Raw genomic sequence first — 22,151 nt, forward strand, 5'->3', positions numbered from 1 at the left:
GCCAGACAAATTTTGGAGCTTCAGGCATTGTGCACCAAAAGACCCTATCTAATTTTCCACAAGGACAGAGTGTCACTCCAGATGAAACCGTCTTTTCTCCCCAAAGTTGTTTCTGATTTTTCCATTAATCAGTCTATTGACCTACCAGTATTTTTCCCATATGTTTCTAATAAAGGAGAATACTGCCTACATTCCTTGGATGTACACAGGCAATTGAGATTTTATTTAGACAGGAGCAAAGCAGTACATAGGACTGATCAACTTTTCATTTCCTTTTCTGGGCCTAGAATGGGAAATTCTGTCTCCAAGGTCACTTTATCAAAATGGCTAAGGGACTGCATAAGTTTCACTTATTCATTTGCAAAAGAACCTATGCCACAGAATATTAAAGCCCATTCCACTAGTAGCCTTCCATTCCAGGGCTTCTATGGATGATATTTGCGCAGCAGCCACTTGGGCTAAACTCCATACTTTTATCAATCATTACAAATTGTGTGTGGTCTCCAGAGGTAGAGCTGCCTTTGGCTCAATGGTACTCCGGAACATTCATCCATAAGGGCCACCCAAGGATCTCAAGGTAGCTGGGGATTCTGTCCCATCAGTGATGAATGGAAAGAAGATTAACAATATCAGATAAAGAAGTTATGTTTTGCCATAACGTTCCATCTGTGTTGTTGATCTTCTTTCATTCATCACTTCCCACCTTCCTTCCCCTGCTAAAGGCTCCTGGAGGATACTTTGGGTCCAAGTGGTGTCTTAGGGCATTTGCGCAGAAATGGCCTCTGCTTTACTTGTATAACATGGGCAAACTCGATCTGAGATAACAGGAAGAAGGGCATTGTTGGTAGAAGCTTAGCTTGAGAGTTTTTGGCTTGCGCAAGCTTGGTATTAGACCGACTTGGTTCCGAGGGCTCGGAAACGAAGCCATCAGTGATGAATGAAGATCAACAACATAGATGGAAGGTTATGGTAAGACATAACTTTTTTGTGGCAGATTTTTGAAGTGTGTTCTTTGTGGAATGTAAGAATAATACTAAGCAAGAGATTACAGGGGCCTTAAGATGCCTAGCCTTGCACACCTTTAAGTAGACAAACTTAAATGTTCTTGCCACCTTTGTTGAGCACTTAATACTGCTTACTCCCAAATTGGGTAGGGGCTTACCTAATAAGAAATAATAAGCCTGGTGTAAATGTATTAACCCATCTAGTCAAGACTATCCTCAAAGGTAGCCAAAGTAATACTTGTTTTTACTTTTAGTGGTAGCTTACCCTCTAGGCTGGGAACAGATTGTGTTAGAACCCTATCCATCGAGTGGGGCTTGTTTGTTATGGTGTAGATTTAGGTGTCTAGTGTGGGTGTTTGTAAAGGCAATGGTTTTGCAAAGAAGTAGAAGGCCAAATTGGATTAGTTCTTTCATGGCTTGAAAAGCTAGACATGGTTACCTTGGAGCATCTGGTAGGCTGCTGAGTATAAGGAAAGTTTGGCTGTTGAAAGTATTCCCATGGTAAATAACTGAGCCAGGTAGAAGGATTTCCTGACTGTGGTGGAAACATGATGCTCAAGTCAGAGAGCATTGTCCACACAAGTACCCAGGTCTATCATGACTCTTTCTGAGTTGGGAGCAGCATTTTTTTGCCAAACCCAACTACTTTGCATTTTTTGCATTTAACGTTAGACTTTTCAGTACATCGGGTATATACATATTCCACCCTTGCTGGAGCTGTTTAGTGGATGAGTGGATAACATTACCCATCTTGCAAACTTGGCCAACCATACTTCTGGGATATTGGCCTAGATGTCTGCAAAATAAATATTAAACAAGAGTGGGCCTCATATGGATCCCTGTGGCACACATTTACTGAGTGTGCCAACAACTTTCACAGTCCGGGATGTGTTGTTCAGCCAGTTTACAATCCAACAAAGAATGTAGGGGGTTGCATTAAGTTTATCTACTTTTTCAGTAATTCCATTTTGGGGAATTGTATCAAAAGGCTTCATCAGGCCAATATAACCAGTTTGCACAGAGTGACCACTATCCACAGAGCTTTTCAAAGAAACTTGCTAGGTTCAGGAAGATAGGACCTGCTCTTCACAAAACCAGACTGAGCGGGTTCTAGTTCTCAATTAAGTTGCCTATGTCTGCAAAACTGAGTATTGCAATGATATGTTCTAACTATTTGTATATAAGATGGATGAGGCTGAATGGCCTATAATTACTTGGGTTTGTAGAGGTGCTGTCCTTTGTAGGGGAGTCACAGCGTCTGTTCTCAGGCAGCAGGCACAAACTGAGGTTAAACAGTTTAAGCAGAGACTCTATTAGTGCCTATTTGGCACTGATTAAAATGCAACCTGGTATTTTGTCTGGGCCCATGGAAGTATTATTTGGGATTCTAAAACTTGTTCCAAGGTGATTTCAGGGGAAACTAAATTTTCAGGCTAGTGAGGGCAACCAGGTACATACATGGGGGTAAGGGTGAAGCTAAATTCATCTGCTGATGGTATTGGCTGTATCACTGAGATCAGATTTTGTCATATTGTGGATGAGTTCAGCTTATTGTTGGACATTATTAATTAATTTTTTGACATAGCTGAAGAAAAATTTATAGTTTCCTTTGGTACCTGTGGTAGTTTTAAATGTGTATACTGTTTACATTTTCTAATAGCATTCTTAAGTTCCTTGCTGGCCTAGGAAAATGGGAAGTTATTGCAACTATTCATTTTCCTACTTTTGTTATAGCATTTAGTTATACTTGAGTACTACCAAATAGAGGTTTATTCCTGAACTTACCATTATATTTGGAGTGGATGGTTACTGACTTTTATTGTTGGTGAAAGACTGAGGTGAATGTGACAGCCCTCTCAATTGTCCTTGTTTGCAAGGGATTGTTGAGAATTTCACATGCTGCTTCTACAAGCTGAATTAGATTTTCCCTGGCGAAGTCTCTAAAGATGGTCTAATTTGTTGATAGGGGTAGTACAGTTAGATCTGACAGAGACGATAACCAATTTTGGTCAGATTTAACCAAGGATGAGGAGATGTGGAGTGGGGAACAAAGCAGGCTGTTGATAAGGACCTGGTCAAGGATGTTAGAGCCTCTAGTAGCAAATTTTACACTTTGTTGTAGAACATTGGTATTAACGTCTAGGGAACTGTGAGTGTAACTACTTTTAGAGGTGTAAGTCAATGCTTGGGTAAATGAAGTCATTTAGCAAAAAAAAAGTATTTTCTTTGATTTTTAATGCCCCAATGGTGTTAAGGTAATTTCCATTGCCTCCGGGGGACATTGATGGGCATCTGTAATTAGCAATGAAGTTATACTTAGATTTGTTAATTGCAATTTGGATCTCCAAAAGCTTCAGTTTAGAGTCAAGGGTAATGTGATGTGAGGTGCTGGTGTTTCTAATAAATTCAAATACTCTCCCACAGTTACCCAAGGGTCTGAAGGCAAGATGTGTGCTAAACCCTGATATCAAGAGACTGCTGTCATTGCACTGAAATCATGTCTCAGTAACTATGCTAAAATGAATATTTTTGAGAGGCACGAGGTCTTCAAGTCTGGCACCTTTATGTTTAGACTCCTAGTATTGAGTAATGCTTCCTTGAAATTGTACAGCTTTGATATTGGTTAGAATGTCCAGTAGAGGGACTCTGCCTAAAATTGGCAGTGTGGGTCCAGCAAAGAATTTAGGTAGTATGCCGAATCCCTAGTATGAAGGGTGTAAGCCATCCCTAGAAAAACAGGAAGTCTTGTTTATCATCTCACCCCAGACTGCCGCATACTGGACCCCTTAAGAAAGGCAGCATTTAAGTAGCCAGTTGTTAAGTCTAATTATCTTGTCTGGGTATCTAGACATCATTTTTGACAAAGGCAAGATACTGCTGAAGAGCAGTGTCCTTCCTGCTTCAGGCACATGCATAATAAGGTCTGTCATATCTCTCTGCATGAACCACTGGGATGAGCTCCTCTAGTCATTCACTCCAGCATGGGCCACCACTAGGTCATAGTCATATAGTTTAATGGCCTTGGAGCCTTTGTAACATCCCAGATCCTGGCACCAGACAAGCGGCTTTTGGTCATGCTGTTATTTTCCAGTGTGGTGAGTGTGGAGTCTGCATGCCTAAATGTAGTCATCCATGACTAGACATTTATTTTTGAGGAAGCTGACTTACTGTGCTTTACAGGCTTAAGCCTGCTCTCCTGATGACTCTTGGGTGAGCTGTGTGGAGTTGCAGCATGTATGGGTGGAGGAAGTACTAAATGTTGCCTTGTGAACTGGGGGCCAGGTTATTTTGGTGTCTGTTTTAAGAAGTTTTGGAAATTTTTCATTACAGCTTCAGCATCATTTATGGGCCTATTCATGCGCCATGATTGATGCAGTCAAATTTGCTTTAGTAGTGAGCAGATAGACAGGCACCAGCTTTTCAAGAACACAGTGGAAACAGGATGGGAAAAATCAAATTCACACAGCAGTCTGTAGCAAAATCTGGGTGAGCTTATTCAGTAAAACCTGGAAATGATTTATTTCCTGTAAATAAATGGCATAGGTCCTAGTTCCTCCCCCAGTTCACATGCAATTATCCTTAAATGACATGTTATAATTACTGTGATTCGCCAATAGAAACAGATTTGGTTCCTTTCCTAAGCAAAACTTTTAGTATGTATTTAGTCTGTGGTTGTAGCACTCCAGAGTCTTCCAGTTACTCTGAAGTATAGCAGTCTCAAAATTGTTGTGGCTGGAGTATGGGAGGCACAGACCATTTATAAGAATGCTTTAATGGGTAGTACAGCAAGTTTTGTGATTTGATTCATTTCTTTCCCAGCTACACATTTTTTATGTAGCTGCAGGGCTTTGGTCTGGTGCTTTTGAGAGTGAGCCCCTTTGCTCTAGTTAGGGAGAGCATGCAAGTAACCGACCAAAAAACAAACCTTTTCAACTTACTTGCTCACTTTTTCTTTTGCAGCCAGGATGCCAGTAGGCCTCTGGCTAATGCTGCAAAAGGGCATGTTTGTTCAGGTTGTGGCTATTTTGAGTACTTTATTTTCAGAAATGCATCCATGCCAGACATATTTGCCCACAGTCACTCAGTTACAGTTGTACACTTTCACCAGGAACTATTGTTTGGACCCCTACTATAGAAGTGCATCCTTTTGAAGTGCTGTGCTTCAGTATATTTTGCCTTTAGATTCAATCCAAGTGTTCCGGCCACTGCAAAGAGACCCTTGAAATAAGATATTACTGATGTTGAGTACTTGTCTTATCAGTTGACCTTAGTCCGGGCTCTTCGCAGTGAATACTTTATTTCTGTGCTTCCCTCTTAGAGCTAGCCCACTCCAAATGCCATGGCTTTGCACCTAGAATGGTGCACTTTTGAGACATTACTTTATGCTTTTTGTAGTTGGTTTGCTTTCTTTCAGGAGGCATGTGTGTGTGTGTGTCTTTTGGGGGAGTGATCATCAAAAACTGTAAATACTGGATTATACCACTCCTACAACTCTTTGTGTGCTAGAGATTTTAAGAGACTTCGTAAGGTGAAATGAGAAGAAAACTCTTAAATGCTTGACCGACTGTTGTGGACCTTCTCACAGACCAGATGGTGTGTAAAGTATTATATTTGTTAAATATACTTTTCAGTGTATAACTTAAGACTAACCCACTGACACAATAGGTCTCAACCTCTTAAGAGGCCAATGTGGAACACAGACCCTAACAATATGTGACAAATGGTCAAAATGTGGAACACCCTATTTTCGCACTGCGCGAAACGTGCCATTGCCATGGAGCATGGTAGAACATCTGTAAAATTCAATAAGACACTTCTCAGATCCAAAACTTTTATTTTATAATCTGATATTCTAGCCTGCCAATATACCAGTGAACAGCCTAGCTCAAATTCCCAGTTCCTATCTTGTTGGGCAACTGGACACACATCATTGGGGTTTATGGCTGGCATATACTGGCCAATAGGGGAACATACACCGCACCCACTGTTAGCATGATTCCCTGATGTAAGTTGGAGTAGGTCAGGTCCTCAACTCACTTTATATACATTTAAACAGCTGCAGTAGTGCATGTACATTTCTGTTTTCTTCCAGCAGGGATACATCTTTAAACTCAGTACTTTATAAAATATCTTTACAGCACACGTCTGTACAAATTAATTTGATATACACATGACATACAGTTTGAATACATTTGTAACACAAGCATCTTATATAGCTCATGCTGATATTCACAAATGTGAATACATACAGTAAACAGAAAAATGGGCTCCTTATATAGAATCAAACCCTTCTTGACTCCAACAACTAGAACCACTATTGCCCACTCTCATTTAATCTCAACTCTTCTTTACGCTTCACCTATATATACTAACCTAAAAAAAATAATCTTCTCAAACTAGCTAACTCCTACAACAACATTGCCAGATTTGTCACTGGTGATGCATTTAGAACTCACCACTGTCAGAATCTAAAGCAGCTAGACTGGCTTGAACTACAAAACATTCTGATATTTTCCCAACTTACCATTGCCCATAAGATCTTTTACCAACCAACAAATACTCCTATACTCTCTAACCTTATTACCCCCTATAATAATCTCAATTCCCTACACTCTTCTAGCAAACTGCTTGCTAGCATAAGCAAGTCCAATAACTTGGCAGGTGACTCCTTTTTCTCCAACACTGCTGGAAAAAACTGGAACCTTCTACCAACTAATCTAACTCTACTACCTTCACTGTCACTCTTTAAGGAAAAGCTCAAAAGACATCTTAAAACACACTGGTTATGCCCTTGCAGTAACCCTGACTCATTTTCAGCCTTCCCTACTTCTGTCTCCACACTGCCTCTTGTTACCTAATTTTATACTGCTTACCCCTCTGTAAGCAGAAACTGTCACTAGTAAGATTAATATAACTTCCAGTATTTACTTAATCTATCAAGGTACTTTAAATTATCTCAGATATGTTGTAAAATGACTTATATTATCCTTTATATCAATCTTTCTTAGTGTTTGTACTTCTCATTAAGATTCATTAAGATTCCTTTTTTTGTATTTTAATTTCCTTTCTACTTTCTTTGTTATATAACTGCATATGATATTTTTTATGCTACTTTTGGAGCTTTTCTCCCCGGGCCACTACCGAAAGTGGAAATATATCCAGTTAGACTAGCCCGGTAAACAAATGTAAAATAAATAAATAAAATAAAAATAAAATGACATATAATTATTTACAAAATTCCAGATGACAGCTGTGCTGGCAGTATCTCCCTTTGTCATGGTGAGTTACACTAATGGTAAATTATCGTGATCTCAACATATTTTAGCTATCACTGAATTATCATTCTTTAAGAATTACAAATCAATTATAATGTTTATCTACTGTAATACATGTATCATTTTGAGCTATATAAAAACGTAAACAGCAGCAATCCTGCATTTCATAAATACAATCGAGAAATACTTCAATGCTACAAAACTAGAGCAGAAATTCAAGTAGATATCTCCTGTCCTGACCAGAAGTAAACAAACAGAGAATTCACATTTAAGGTAAGGTTTTTTTATATTAATATTTATACAGTCTGATTTTTTTTCAAAAAATTAAATAAAACCGCAACATACTAACCTAATTCTTACTGATGAAAATGTCAGAATATTTAATCTTGTTAAAGCTAATGCTGTAAACACATCACCTTCTCAAAGAATCTTAATCGTATGGAAGCTGACTTTCTTAAAGGGAAGCTCATTCAACAACAACGATTATTCAAAATAAGTGTCATTCAAAAGTCAGTACAAGTCACAGAAAAAACAACTAGCAGCAAAAGTGTGAAACACAGCCAGCATTCTTTACAAATTAATCATTTCTACAATTTATTTAGCTAAGCTGATACAAAAGAGAATAGCCAGTATTACTAAGCACAAATATCCTTTAAATCATCTGGCCAAAAACTTTCAGATACAAGTTGTGAAGAGTGTATGTGTATGCTTGTACATATCACCAGAAAGCTGAAAACTCGGTAGAACAACAAATCATAACTTTTAAACAGCAATATTACTGTTTTATCATATGTAGCTCTCCGTTCGTTGACAGCATCAGCTTAACTCTGAGTTCACCGTGTTGTCACACAACTCTGAGATCTGTGGCCAGCGGTATTGACTCCCATCATTCTGAGACTCGTTACTTGATTGGCTTGTATACCGCATTTGCGATTGGCTGTAAATGCAGTGTACAAGCCAATCAAAAACTGTAGAGCACAACCAACGCTGTGTAATGTGGAAGGGCAGCAGAGAGCTATGCATTCGTTTGTGTACCGCAATGCCAATTGGCAGTAATTGTGGTACACAAACCAATCGGAATGCATGTAGCAGAGCCACAGTTGTTCAATGCGGAACAGCGGAAATGTGACTTTGCTCGTCATTGACTGCGGAGCGTTCCACCCAATCCACAATGCAGCAACATTCAGCAGTATTCTTTGACATTCAAATGTAAGGTAGGTATATAGTTTGTCTGAAAATGCAGCATTTTGACTGTAACTGAATTTAAAACAATCATTTACTAAAAAGAAATTAACATGTTTAGTAAGGAGATAAAACTATACTTCATTTTGTAAGTGTACCATCTATTTCATTTGCAGTGTGTCACATACAAAACTGGAATTGCAGAAGAAATCTGAAGAATTCGAACAAATTAAAAAGGAACATTCAAAACTTGAGACAGAGAAAACATCCCTTAAACAAGATCTTGAAAGGCTCACTTCAGATAGCCAGAAAAAAATTATGGAACTGGAAAGCAAGCTTCAACTTTTAACTGTAGAACTTCAAAAAGCACAGTCTGAGAAAACCTGTATGTCAAAGGAGCTAGCAGAGACCAAAGACGAGTTGCTCAAGACATCAGAGTCTCTCAAACAAACGAGCATTCAACTTAATAACGAAAAGCAGGCAGGGAAGCTGGCTCTGGAAGAAAAGGTTGGTCATCTTTTCCACCAGCTAGAGTTTTATTTAAAAAACTTAGTTTGCTCAGTACTGAACACAAGGCACACAGTAGCACTGTAGTAATTTTGTAGCACACTGCATTGTGAATGAATAGATAGTTCTTGTAAATGGTTATAGTGAACCTCCATTAGCTCGTGTAGTTTGTGACCAGAAAGGGTCCTAGAACCCAGATCATCCTTCGAGTTAACAATTTTTTTATTTTTCCATTTGTTATCTGTGTAGTCGTCACTTAAAATTTTAAGCTAACCATAAAGCAACAGCTTGTTTGGTGTTGTTTGACTTGGTATGTAATATAATTAGAACAGAATGTTTTCCTGTTACGTTGTAGGTTGAGCTGAGAAAGAATGTAACATAAGTTAAACATCTGGTATCATTACTGGCCATTATGTATGATATGCTTGTAGGCTGTGCAGATGGTTTTGGTACAATTTGCATCTCTTCAGTTTTATGTGAGATCATTTCATGCAGTACTAAATACAAGTTCAGACTTCCTTGTCTTGGACAAGATTCCTTTGCTACCTGGTAAGCCTACGAATACCGAGCTACCTCCTTTGCCATTCTTCCTGTTTTCTCTTAGGTATAATCATAAGCATGCATATAAGTTTTGTGAGGGGGCACATTTATGCCATGACAATCCCCAAATACTTAACAGTTGTGGGCATTTCTGAGCTTGGCCTTCCTCTCCAGTATCTTTTTCCTTTTTAATGAAGCAACGTGCTATCATCACTGGTTTAAAAGCACTTTTGTATCCATTCTGTATCTTTAATTGTGTTAAATCACAATTCTTGCTTGTGAAGTTGTGGCTGATCTTAGACTCTGCATTAAAATAAGTTAAACCAATGCAAGTATCAGCTTTGACAACAAACAGCATTTTTATGAGGGATGGTGTGGGGGTGAACAAGATCCTCCATGCGCTCACATCTTCAAATATTCTAAGTCAAGTGTGTGCAGCTGTGGAGGTAAGGAGACACTTCATTGCCCCCCTCTGCTCCATAATATTGCTGTACTGCTAGTTTCTTTAGATGAAACATCAGGAGTCGTAAGTGGTTTAACTATCCCCTTTCAGTTGCAATAGGATGCATTGATTTAGCAGCTTCCCATTCTTGTTAGCCTGCTGCTTCCATCTGTATCAGCAGTTTTTGTGCTTTTGTATTTCCTGCTTTTGATTTCCTTTTTACTTCATGAATGCCCTGTTAAAATTTGGGAAGTCAATTAGACAGGTAATTAAATAGGTGAGCACTTGCCTGTGCACTGGAACTCTTACAAGAATCTTAACACTTATCCTACCGCTGACAAAATCTTTACCTGCCAAAATCATGAGAAAACTATGTTCATCATTTGTCACTGCACTGTACTGTTTTGTGCCATGCAAACTAAAATCCTCTAATGTGTTTGGAGACTTATGGTTCTGATATCTTTCCCTTTGTATATTCCACAGTGGCTAAGAGTTGGACTTCCTGCTGTTTCATAAATTCTAGTATCTCACTGAAGTCTTCTCAACAGAGATGAGAAAATGTGTTTAAGAGAGGAAGTGAATAATGTGCAGTTGATCTAGTTGATGCTGATCATCTGGGACTATCTTTTCACTCTGAAACCATAGCTCTTAGTCTAGGATGAGGAGCCCCATTCACATCAGCTGACACGAATAAGGGTGGCAGGACTTGGACAGCCTACCATATAAAACATTTTAAGGCCATTGACTCCTCCCTTGTATTCTTGATACTGTGCAAATAAGGATCCTCTTGAGATCACTTGCTGACTTGAGTTCTTCCATCTTAAACTGCCCCCAAGCTACTTTTGGAAGTTTTCTTCAATTTTTGAGAGAGATATCTTTTTAATGTTTTATCTGAATTAGTCTAGTATAGTTTGCTTGCCTCTTTATTACTTATAATGCAAGTTGCAGGTTAGTATTTGTGTATTTTCATTCCTGTGTGGAGCATTACTTCCCTAATTATTATTATTTTCTGCTCTCAGTTTCCCTTTATTTGTTGCTGCCAGTGACTTTATTGGTATTTCCATGATTGTGTTTGCGTTACTGCTTCGTTTTTGGTTGTAATAATGAAAGGAAAGGAATTAAAAAAATGTTCTGGTAGGAAAAAAATCTCACCCCAGGGCAAGCATGTTTGTATTATTAGGTTGGTACTCACGTTTAGAAGGACAGTGACATTTTTGATTCTTTTGAAATCTTCTACGGGTATAAAAAGGAAAAATAAGCTGGAATTGCATAATATAAAATCTGCCTCAGCTTCTACCTACTCTTTTGATGCTTTGTCCTCTAAATCCCTCTAAAGGTTAACCCTTATGAATAGAAAGGGAAGAGGCCAATAATTTATTTGGACTGCGGGTTAGAGATTGCCTTCCCTATCAAGGATTGGTATTAGAGTGTAGGCAAAGATCAGGAAATAGGGGGCTCCTAAATGAAAGACCACCACTGGTAGACTTTTTAATAGAATCTAGAACAGAAACTGCCGTTAAAAAAGGAATAATTAGTAAAGCATATAAAATATTGCATGAGAATTATAAGAATCAATCAGAGGAGGTTAGAAAGGATTGGGAAGAGAAATTGGATAAGCAACTCACAAAGAGACAATGGGGGATATATCTCCCAAATATGCAACAAGTCTAGAAGATTTAGGATCTTTGCCTGGAAGTGTTTACATAGGTATTTTATACCCCAAGTAGACTCCAAAGAATTTTTCCTCAGGTGGATAGCAAATGTTGGAGGTGTGATGGGCAAGAAAGAGGTAGTTGGGAACATATTTTTTTGGGAGTGTAATGAGCTGGCAGACTTTTGGGATTCCCTGCGTGCCGATCTGTCGGAGATGCTGGGGTGAGCAGATTGGATTGACTGGGAAGATGATTTTTTGAGTTATGCTACAGAATCCGAATTGCTTAGACACATAGTAAAGCCTTGCTGAGTTCAGTTATGGTGGCTGCCAAAAAAGCAATTACTAGTAAATGGAAATCAAAGTCTAGACCAACTTTACTAGTAGCAGTGAATATAGTAACAGAGATAAAACAGATGGAATTGTGATCTTTAGAAAAGGGAAGGAGCAAACTGCATATGAAAAAAAATGGGAGTTGTGGGAACAATATATGCAGAGCAGGAACGAGGTTTAAAAGGCAGGATTTGAATAAGCCATGTAATGCTTAAATGATGACTGGATGGTTTATAAGTGATGTATAATGTTTACAACTAAAGTTGTTTCAATGGTGTCTGTGATGTAAACTGTTTGCAACTAAAGTGATACTTTGTATGTTTTTCATTTATGTAAATGTAAGATTGTCTTTGTCATATGTGTAAATTTAATAAAGATGTTTAGGGGGGGAAAAAAGGTTAAGCCTTATGATTCTGAGAGTAGAGTCTTCTAGCCAACAAACCAGAAACAAGGATAAGAGCAAAGACTTAAAGGGAGAACACAAAATGATAACATTGATTCTGATCAATTTAAGGTTACCTCTGTGGGTCTTGTATTGAAGACACCAAGGTCAGAGAATGCTCCCTTGATTTGAAGACACCAAGGTCAAAGGATACCTTCTTGGTATTTTCTCATTTCTTAGATTCCTGTTATTGTGGTTTCAGTGTTCTTCAATCAAACATACTAGGACTGATGATTTATTATCAGTATCTGATTTTGAAGTCAGAAAAATGTTTTGTATCTTCTAGGTTTTCTTCTAGTAGGTGCTTTGGGTCATGCCATAATGTTTCTTTTGAACTCAAATACACAAAGTAGTGCAGGTATTCTTTTGAAATACAGCAGATGATGCCTAAGGGCCTTCCCCTCCCCCAGTAACATTGGAGTGGCTAGAAACCCTTCTTGCTTACCAAATTTCTCTGCTCCACTATCTCAGCATTTCTCAGTGGGTCTCTTTCAATTTCTAGTTCCTGTGAAACTGATGCCGGACCTGCAAGAGTTGATGTCACTGCCTATCTGAGTTCTAATACTAGCTGTAGTCCCTACCTCAGATTCAATATTTTTGATGTTAGCTTTGCCATTGACATGTATTTTTTTGGCATCAAAGTCATTGGTATCTAGATGCCCATTGATCCTGCGGTTGGGATAGATCCTTTGAAGCAGGTGTCTGCTAGGACTCTTTCATTTATGTCCCTGTCATTGTTGGGGTTCAGCAATCAGTACTGATAGCCCTCATAAGCCTCGAGTTTGAATGACTTCTTGGTCTTGCTGGATGGTGCTAGACTTTTTGGGGTCAGACTTAGAGGCATCCTTCTTATTCCTGATGTCTGCCTTGGCTTGGGTTGGTTTCAGCCTTGGTCATCTGGGGCCAGTGCCTTTGGCTTAGAAGATTGTGTCAGAATTAGCCACAATGCTGTTGATTCAGGCCGCTCTGCATTTACCTCTCTTTGAGCCTTTTCTTCTTTTAGCCTTCACAAGATGCATGCCTCTTTCTGGATCCTAAGCAACTCACCATGTTTTTGGACAGGACAGGGGGCTACCAGGCCACTGCAGCATACATCCGTCTTTTCCAGACATGAGCACTCTTCTTTTTCCTTTGGACCTTTACCTTCAAAGATGTGTAAAGAAGCACATGTGTTAGAAGATGCAAAAGCCCACAAGCAGACCAAGCATGGGAAAATCTGGATATTAGGGCACCCGACTTGACTAGAACAGATATGATAGTTTGGCCACCCAAAGACTAGAGCTGCTGGGAGCAGATACCTCAGATTATTGTGCTGTTACAGAGGCTGATCTCAAAAAAGGCTCCTTCAACAACAGATCCTGGCTGTCTATATTACCTATGAACTTTGTACTGTATGGGGAACTAATGTATATTTCATATGTTCCCTGAGGGCCATGAATGGTTTGTTTCACTTGCTGTATTTGCAGAGAGAGATATGACAGATAAAATCAGCCAGTCTGTGGAAGGGCTGTCTGATGTAAACTTATAATTTAAACTACTGTCCCAAATGTCAAAATATACTGTCACTATCTTCCTGATGTTTCTGTTGTGTAATACTGTGTATGGTGTGACTGGAGCAGCAGGTAATGTTTTAGCTATACATTGCCATACTAGCTATGCCTTATTGATATTGATGAGGTACAGACACAACCTATATGGATGCCTGTTGTGATAGGTCAGATGCGCATCCCTCAATCACTATTGCAGTTTTATTAATTAATGGAATATCCTGCCAAAGATAGCTGTATGTCTGTCCAGCATACCAAAGCCTGGGCACCCCCCTTGCCCATTGTATCTTGTATACAATATCATCCCATTGGAGTCAGGGGTACAAAAGGGACATATGGGTTCCTGTTACCTCAGAACTTTCTTAACAGCTGAGTACTGAACTATCACTTCAACGTCTGATTGTCAGACATAGAATTCATGCCTCTTCCTCAGCCATTGGGCAGATACGTATCCCCAGTGAGGACCCTCCTCTTTATTTTTTTGTGCTTAAAAGTTTTGTACATGTTATTGAATAGAGGAAAATGTGATGGTAGGAGACAGATTTCTCCCAGATGTCTATTGTGTTTTGTGGAATATGATTATAGAGACTGTTCTGTCTGTGAGGAGTTTGTGTCTAAAACTGTGTAGTTATATGTCCTCATTGAGCAGTTGCCTTGAGAAGCAAAAACTTAAAGTGCTTGCCCAAGGGAAGATGGCATCTTAGTCCTCAATGTCGAAAAAGTCCAAGAAACAGATCTGTTTGCTTCTGTCAAGAAGGGGGAATCTAGGCATGTTATTTCAGAGGAACTTGATGACATATTGCAGATCTTGGTCAGGAAAGAAGTTCCCATTTCCTTTAATGAGGTACCTGAGGACTTTGAGCCTCCTCAGTGGGTGAGGGCAGATGTCACAGTTAAAAAGAAGCAGAATGCAAAACATATAATTTCCCCTCTGTTTTCTAGGGATCCATAGAAGGAATAGCAACATTTTACCTAGGTCCTTTTCAAGACTATTGTGTCTTTAAAGTCACTCTGTTTCTTTCCGGCTCCTGCTGTTTCTTCTTTTTCTCCCTGTTGCCCTGTCAAAAGCCAAAGGGAGGAATCATTGTAAGAAAAGGAATCTGGTTCTGACTCCAGTGGGATAAGGTCTTGCATCGAAAGTAAAATGTGAGGAAAGGGCACCAAGCTCTCCTTTTAACAAATAAGTAAGGAAAGCACACAGTGCCTTTGTTTTACCTCTTTATCCAGATCTATGTCTTTGCTTTTATTGGTACATGATATATTACTGGATGCGTCTCAAAGCTTTCAATTAAACAAACAAGGTCCTGCAAAATGTAATTTCTATCCAGTTTACCCCAGTTATTGTATCTTGGGGAATAATATGTAAATTCTGTCAAAGGTCCTCCTACTGAATTCACATCTTCCAAACCAAATTCACTCAGTTTTCTCCAGAAATCTAGTTATCTTGTTATACTTGCCCATTTTAGGTAATTCTTACATCCTCACTACTGCAAATCAGGTTTTGATCCCTAACCATAAGTAATAATCCATCTGAAAGCTTAACAGTTTCCCCAAATATGCCTGAGATCTAAGAATCAATCTGATGAGTTTAGAAAAGACTGGAAAGAGAATGGAAAAACAATTTACATGGGAACAATGGGAGTACATATGTATGGCTCCCAAGTATGCTTCAGTGTCCAGAAGGTTAAGTATTTTTGCTCTTGTAAGTGTTTACATGGGTGTTTTGTACTCCAAGCAGACTTCAAAGAATTCTTCCTCCGGTAGATAGCAAATGTTGGAAATTTGATGGAAAAGAGTGAGTTAACTGAAATCAGATTTTATTTATTTTATTTTTTTTAATTTTATTTACCCTTTGTTGTCAAAGTTAGTCCCACTAGGCTAGTATCCACTTTTCAGGGGAGACCTGTGGTGGTATTTATACTATTAAGGACATTTTGAACTTCTCCTACTCTTTTCGATAGGTGCCTGGGGATCTTTTACATCCATCTGAGCTACCACCAACACAAGAAGATGAGGCCTCGGTTTAATGTCCCATCTGAAGGACAGCACACTCAGAAGTGCAGCACCCCCTTATGCTGCACTGCAGTGTCAGCAACTGATCTACCTTGTGTGGGAAAAAACCCACAGCCTTGTACACCAAAGGAGCCATTGCTACCTGTTGTGCCACTGACATGACTTTTGGGAGTGTAACAAGTGAGTAGATTTTAAAAATTCCCAACAGAGTACTCTGTCAGAAATGTTGGGGGTGCAAATGGCTGTAACTAAGGAAATGATTATTTTGAGCTGGATCGCAGCATCTGAATTGGCTGTACACAGTAAGGCCATGCTAAGTTTAATGATATTGGCTGCCAATAATGCAATTAATGTAAAATGGAAATCAAACTCTAAACCAACTGTAATTGAAGTGCTCTATGTTATAAAGGAGGTAAAAGAGCTCAATGGCAGGATCTTTAGAAAAGGGAAGGAAAACATTATATAGAAGTAATTGGAGTTCATCGGATCAGTGCTTGCAAAATAATGTTCAGGAGTAGGAGTGCGGTTTAAGGTAAGGCAGGAACTGAACAATTTATGTTGGAGTGAATAAATATGTTAAAAAGAAAGTAAACATGAAATTTATAATGCATGAATATAAAAAATGTTAACAGGGGTTTTCTTTTATGTTAATGTTTGCCTATGTCTTAAGTGGTAATTTGATAAAGGTGCTTAAAGCAAAACAAATAAGAGAGTACTCACTCTTTCCTCTTCTGCAGATTGGCAATAGAGATATGAAAGGTAGAAAGGGCACATAGAGCTCTGAGAGAATCACAAGCTTCGAACAGCCCAAGACCTGTGTATGTTAAAATACTTAACTACCAAGATGTCAGTAAAATTAACAGCTAAAAAAAGTGGAGAATATATTATGTGGAACAACAATAGAATTTCTCTGGCTCAGGATTTGCCTTTACAAGTCAGACAAGCTAGACAGTCACTATCTTCATATTGTAAGTTTCTTATTGATAAACATAAAATTTCAATATTTACAATGGATGGGTCTAAATATTCTGTTTCAACAAAAAGTGAGGCAAAAACCGTCTTTTTGAAGGTTTTTAGGTGCTTACCTGTCTCTGAGGCTTGATCTGGCTTCCCGTTGAGACTGACACGCTATCCGAGGTCGGATTCATCTGTTGCTGTGGCTCGAGGTTTTTGGTAATCCTTTGTTTTCATTTTTAGTGCTTTAGGCCTCTTCTGGATTAGATAAGGACTTTGTTTTGTTGATCCTGGTCCTCAGCGAGTGATTCCTGAAGTTTTATGGCTTTCACGAAGTCTGCACAACGACGAGGAGACAGGAAATGCCTTGGATGCTGCTGAGGGTGCGGTTTTTACTGTGGCGCTTCCGGAAGTCCAGCTGTATTAACTGCCCCCCTTCGCGAGCGTTTTGTATGGTTTCTAGGCTCATGTATGAACAACATAAAACGATGATGTTTTAGAGTAATTTAAGCACATAGGAACATTCTGTTACATCTACATTTCATATAATAGCTAAAGTCTTGTAGTATATAATAGATAAATGGGGAACAGGAAATATTTGTGTTTTTTCTTCTTCCTTTTCTTTTTAAGATAAATAGATGCTGTTTTACTACTTTAGAATTAGTCTGAAAGGACATATTGAGTCCCTTAATACTAGTGAGTGACACATATATAGGAATTATACTAGACATTCTATATAAGTATAGCATATAACAAAATTCATATATTACTAGTTAGATGTGACATAGTTTTATACTACACTAGTGGTGTAATAGTGTAAACATTGAGCTAGGCATCACTTAATAATATTAGGAGGTAGTGTCGAGCTGAAGTATATAAACAATGAAGGACTTAATATATCCATTTGGAAAGTTAATTATTTTCTGTTTTTATGTTAATACCTGTATTTCTATATTGATATAACATATCATGAAGAGGGTGTTTTTTTTTTTTTTTTTTCCCCTCTATTTGATGCTTAAATAATAGAAGACAATGTTGACCAAATATTGGATTCTCATTTTACTGAATGACATTTGTATGCTGTCATAAATGATCTATACTGTTTATACATAGCTAGCTAATCAAAACAATTGAAAGCTTTTTGTACGTTATTGTTTTATCTTCAGCATGATTTACTTAAATAACAGTTAACAAAAGAGATGTAGATGAACAGTAGTGTTTGGTAGGGAATGTTTAGATTAGGCTTTGTAGAATTAAATTTAGTTTATATAGGTTCTGACTATGGGATGTTTTTGAGTTGTTATAAACTGAAGATTTTACATATGTTTATTTTATTGACCTTTTTAGTTTTTTACGCTATACAAGACCTATATATGTCCTGGTCCGGGGGTAGAGTGGGTAGGCACTGGTATAGGATGGGATTTCAAGAATGCTTCCAAATTATATATGTTTTTTAAACTATTTTGATTTTATCTTATGTTTTCCCTTTTAAATGCCTACTATATAAAATAACCCATTGAAATGTGGGAAATAGACTCATGGAACATAAAAGGGCTCCAGAACTTAAAGAAGAGGAAATTATTTTTTCATTTACTTTTGCAGGCTAAGGCGTCTTTTATATTACTTCAAGAAACACATTTAACTAATGATCAATGGGTTGATATTAAGAAAAGGAAATGGATTAGAGAAGTTGTAGCCTCAGAAGGTAAAACTAACAGTGCTGGGGTAGCTATAATCATTAAAAATCAATATCAAGGGAAAATTTTAGACTCTAAAATAGATAAAGAAGGAAGATGGTATTTTAGTTTTAAACGTATATGTACCTTGTAATAATCAACAACTTTTCATAGCATCACTTTATCCGATTTTGACCCAGTATGATAAATATTATATAATTATTGGAGGGGACTGGAACTCTTATCAAAATCCGAAGTTTGATAGATCTTGTCCACAAAGAGCATTTAATAGACAAGCAGTAATTAGCAATAAATGATATAAAGGAGGAATGTTAAGTTGTCTATCTCGCCTTCATTCTTGCTGGATGGGTTCGGAGCCGACCTCGGCTCCGACTCGGCCACTCTAAAAGCTCGAGAGTTGGTTCCACCGGCTCGAGGCTCCCCTTATATCCCACAATGCTAGGCGTGAGTTACCTCAGATCTTGTTTGCCGCTACAGCGATCGAGGTGTTGTTTTTCTACCGGCTCAGGTCAGTAGTTTAATCAGTCGATTTAAACTAGTTTAAATCCCCTTTTCTTTACTAAATAGTTCATATTTCCCTTAGTTTAGTGTATTTTATTCCCTTTTTCTTTATTCCCATTTCTTCCCCAAGAACTTAAAAGTTCTTCCCTTAGGCCTTCGGGCCCGGCTATCCCTAGTGGAGTGCTTGTGTTGTGTTAGGGATATTTTTTATAATTAAGCTAACTAAATAGTTTAATTAGTATAATTTAGTTAACTTTCTTTTCAGTGTAATCAGTGTGTGTGTGTTTTTTGTGTGTGGTTACACTTAGGTCCTTGATAATGTCCAAGGATTCAAAGGTCTCAGGCTTCAAGAAGTGTGACTCGTGCTGTCAGAAAATGTCTCTGACAGACGGTCACACTTCTTGTGTTTACTGCCTGGGACCTTTGCACCTGCAGGACTCTTGTGCTGTATGCCATGGCTTCAGCCCCAGAGTCCTGCAGGAAAGAAAAAATAAACTTATTTTGAGAGGTTTACTAAAGCCTGAGGGTTCCCTTACTGTTTCTTCGGGCAAACCCTCTAAGGCTTCTAGGTCCTCGGCTCCAGCTACTGAGTCGAGGCCTAAGGCTTCGAAACCTCCTTCTACATCGGCTCCGGCTGGAGCTGATGAGTCTCAGACTGCAGCTTCTGTGGTTTCCTCGGCTCCGGCTGGAGCCGAGGTGTTGGAAATTCCTGTCTCGGCTCCGACTAGACCTTCGGAGCCGACGTCTAGGAAGAGGTCCAGGTCACTGTCCCTTGGCTCCGTTCATTCGGCTCCAGCATCTCCCTTGCTGTCTGAACGGAGCCATAGATCTCACTCCTCTAGGTCATCGAGGCTTTCGGACCATGACCTTCAGAGGGTAGTGAGTCGACTTCTTAAGTCCGAGGCACTGGCCCAAATGCTTCAGAGCCCGACTCATCAGTCGATGCCTGACCCTGTCCCTCATTATGTTCCTCCTCTGACTCCTTTGAGCTCGGAGCCGGGGCGTTTCGGAACCGAGACTGTGGTAGCGTCGGAGCCGATACAAATGTCTTCGGCTCCGTCGTCGGCTCCGATTTCTTCCTTAGAAGAATCTCGGCGCCGGACTTCCCTCGTCGGCTCCGAGGGGGTGAGTGGCATCAGACCCTTGTCCGACCTCGCTCTCCCTCTCGGTGCTTCGGCGCTGGTAAGTTCGGCTCCGACATCGGCCTCGGAGCCATCACTGTCGGTGCCGAGGGAGGTTTTCAGCTTCTCGGAGCGGGGACCTCTGGCTCTGCCTGACAGGGGTGCGTTCGAGGTCATGCGGAGTGTGTTGGAACCTGGTTCAACTCCACAGTCGGCTCCGTCCGCCCCTCCCTCTTCGGTGCCTCAGGTCAAGTCTACTCACTCCCTCATCCCAGACCGCAGAGAGCCAGCTCCTCAGGAATCCCCAGTTGGGGATCTCATCCTCTTCCAAGGCCTCTCCTGAATTGGCAGAAGAGCCCCCTCGGAAGAGAAAGTGTAAGAGGAAACACATAGACTCACCTGAGTCCGTCACCTCTGACACAGATTTAGAGGATTCCGAGGGTTCCCCCGTTCCCCTTCTGAAGATGTCTCCTTTGCAGACATTCTAGAAATCCTCAAACAGAGGGGAAATTGGCCAGCCCTCAACCCTTCGGAGGATGAATCTGTGTATCTTGAGGCGTTTGGCTGTCGCCCTTCCACCTCCTGGGTGTCTCCCCCCTTTTGACCCCCTCATGCAGGTGGTAGCAAAAAAGGCATGGACGGCTCCTGATTCAGTGGACCCCACTCCCAGGAGACCCTCAAAATTTATCACGGCACCAACAGATAAACAATTTCTGACAAAGGGAGTTTCTGTGGATGCTATGGTGGTTGCTGCTGCCACTAAGAAGGAACTAGCTGATCCTTCAGTGCCTGTCCATCCACCTAACAAGGAATCTAGGTCTATGGACAGGTACGGGAAGTGGATGTTCTCGTCAGCGACCTTTGCAATGCGTTCGCTGAACTACCTATGCCATTTTACTCGTCTTCAAAGAGACTTGATCAAAGAAGCGAGTGATATGTTGAAGGATCCTACAGCTGCGGGTTTTCAAGACAAGATGAACACTCAGCTGGCTACCCTGAACTCCATAGCTAACTCCTCCATGCGCCTCCTTTCGTATGCGGCTGATGGAGCGAGCAGGGCCGCAGGGACAGGAGTGGCCTTACGCAGACATGCCTGGATGCGGCTATGCAACTTTGCGGACCCCTTTAAAACGTCGTTCACTAATTCCCCGTTTGATGGATCATCTCTTTTTGGTCCTCAAGTGAAAGAAACCTTGACTAGGTGCGAGACTGATGGCAAGACTCTTTCTGCCATCGGAGTCCATTTTTCTACTCCTTCTAGGCCTTACCCCAAAGGTCAGAAAAGTGGGAAAATGTGGTTCCGCAAACAATCTCAAGGGACTTCGCCTGACTCAGAGTCGGTTCCCTGCCAGAGGCAGAGGGGGGAACAACAATGGTAGACGCCGCCCTAGAGGCAGGGGGGGGTCCGCAGAACCAGGGCAATCGAGACACTTTCTCCGATAAGCCTTTTCAGCATCCCTGAGGTGTTGCCCGACTGTCCACCTTCGGAGGCAGTCGGGGGAAGATTGTCACTGTACCCAGAAGCCTGGCTATCCCTAACTCGAGACAAGTGGGTACAGTCCATCATTTCCGAAGGCTATTCCATTCCCTTCGTTTGCATTCCAAACCGATCAAAAAAATCCCTTCCAGATGTTCCACCCGCTCAAAGGGATCTTGCAGCTTTGGAAATTTCAAAGCTGCTTGCAAAAAGAGCAATTCAGCCAGTTCCAGCAGACCAGCAAGGATCCGGAATCTACTAGGGGACTGGAGACCAATTTTGGATCTCAGTATCTTGAACAAGTCAGTCAAGAAAACACGATTTCGGATGGTCACGCTACAGTCCATCCTTCCCTATTGGGAAGAAAAACTGGATGTGCTCTATAGACCTTCAGGATGCGTACTATCATATAAAATGAACAGACGCTCCAGAAGATTTTTCCGCTTCAGGCTGGGAACCAGTCAT

At 40.1% G+C, this 22,151-nt stretch overlaps 1 protein-coding gene across 1 annotated transcript in view; it reads left to right on the top strand.

Annotated features, from left to right (window-relative positions):
- EEA1 (early endosome antigen 1) overlaps positions 1-22,151 on the top strand; it is a 1,728,461-nt gene that overhangs the window by 1,251,287 nt on the left and 455,023 nt on the right. The window contains exon 20 of the mRNA XM_044087190.1: positions 8,638-8,968. Coding sequence (XP_043943125.1) covers positions 8,638-8,968 — 331 coding nt within the window. The remainder of the gene's footprint in view (positions 1-8,637; positions 8,969-22,151) is intronic.

The sequence above is a fragment of the Protopterus annectens genome, chromosome 11.part0 (genome assembly GCF_019279795.1).
Source record: "Protopterus annectens isolate FY-2018-M chromosome 11.part0, PAN1.0, whole genome shotgun sequence".
NCBI classification, from domain to species: Eukaryota; Metazoa; Chordata; order Ceratodontiformes; family Protopteridae; genus Protopterus; species Protopterus annectens.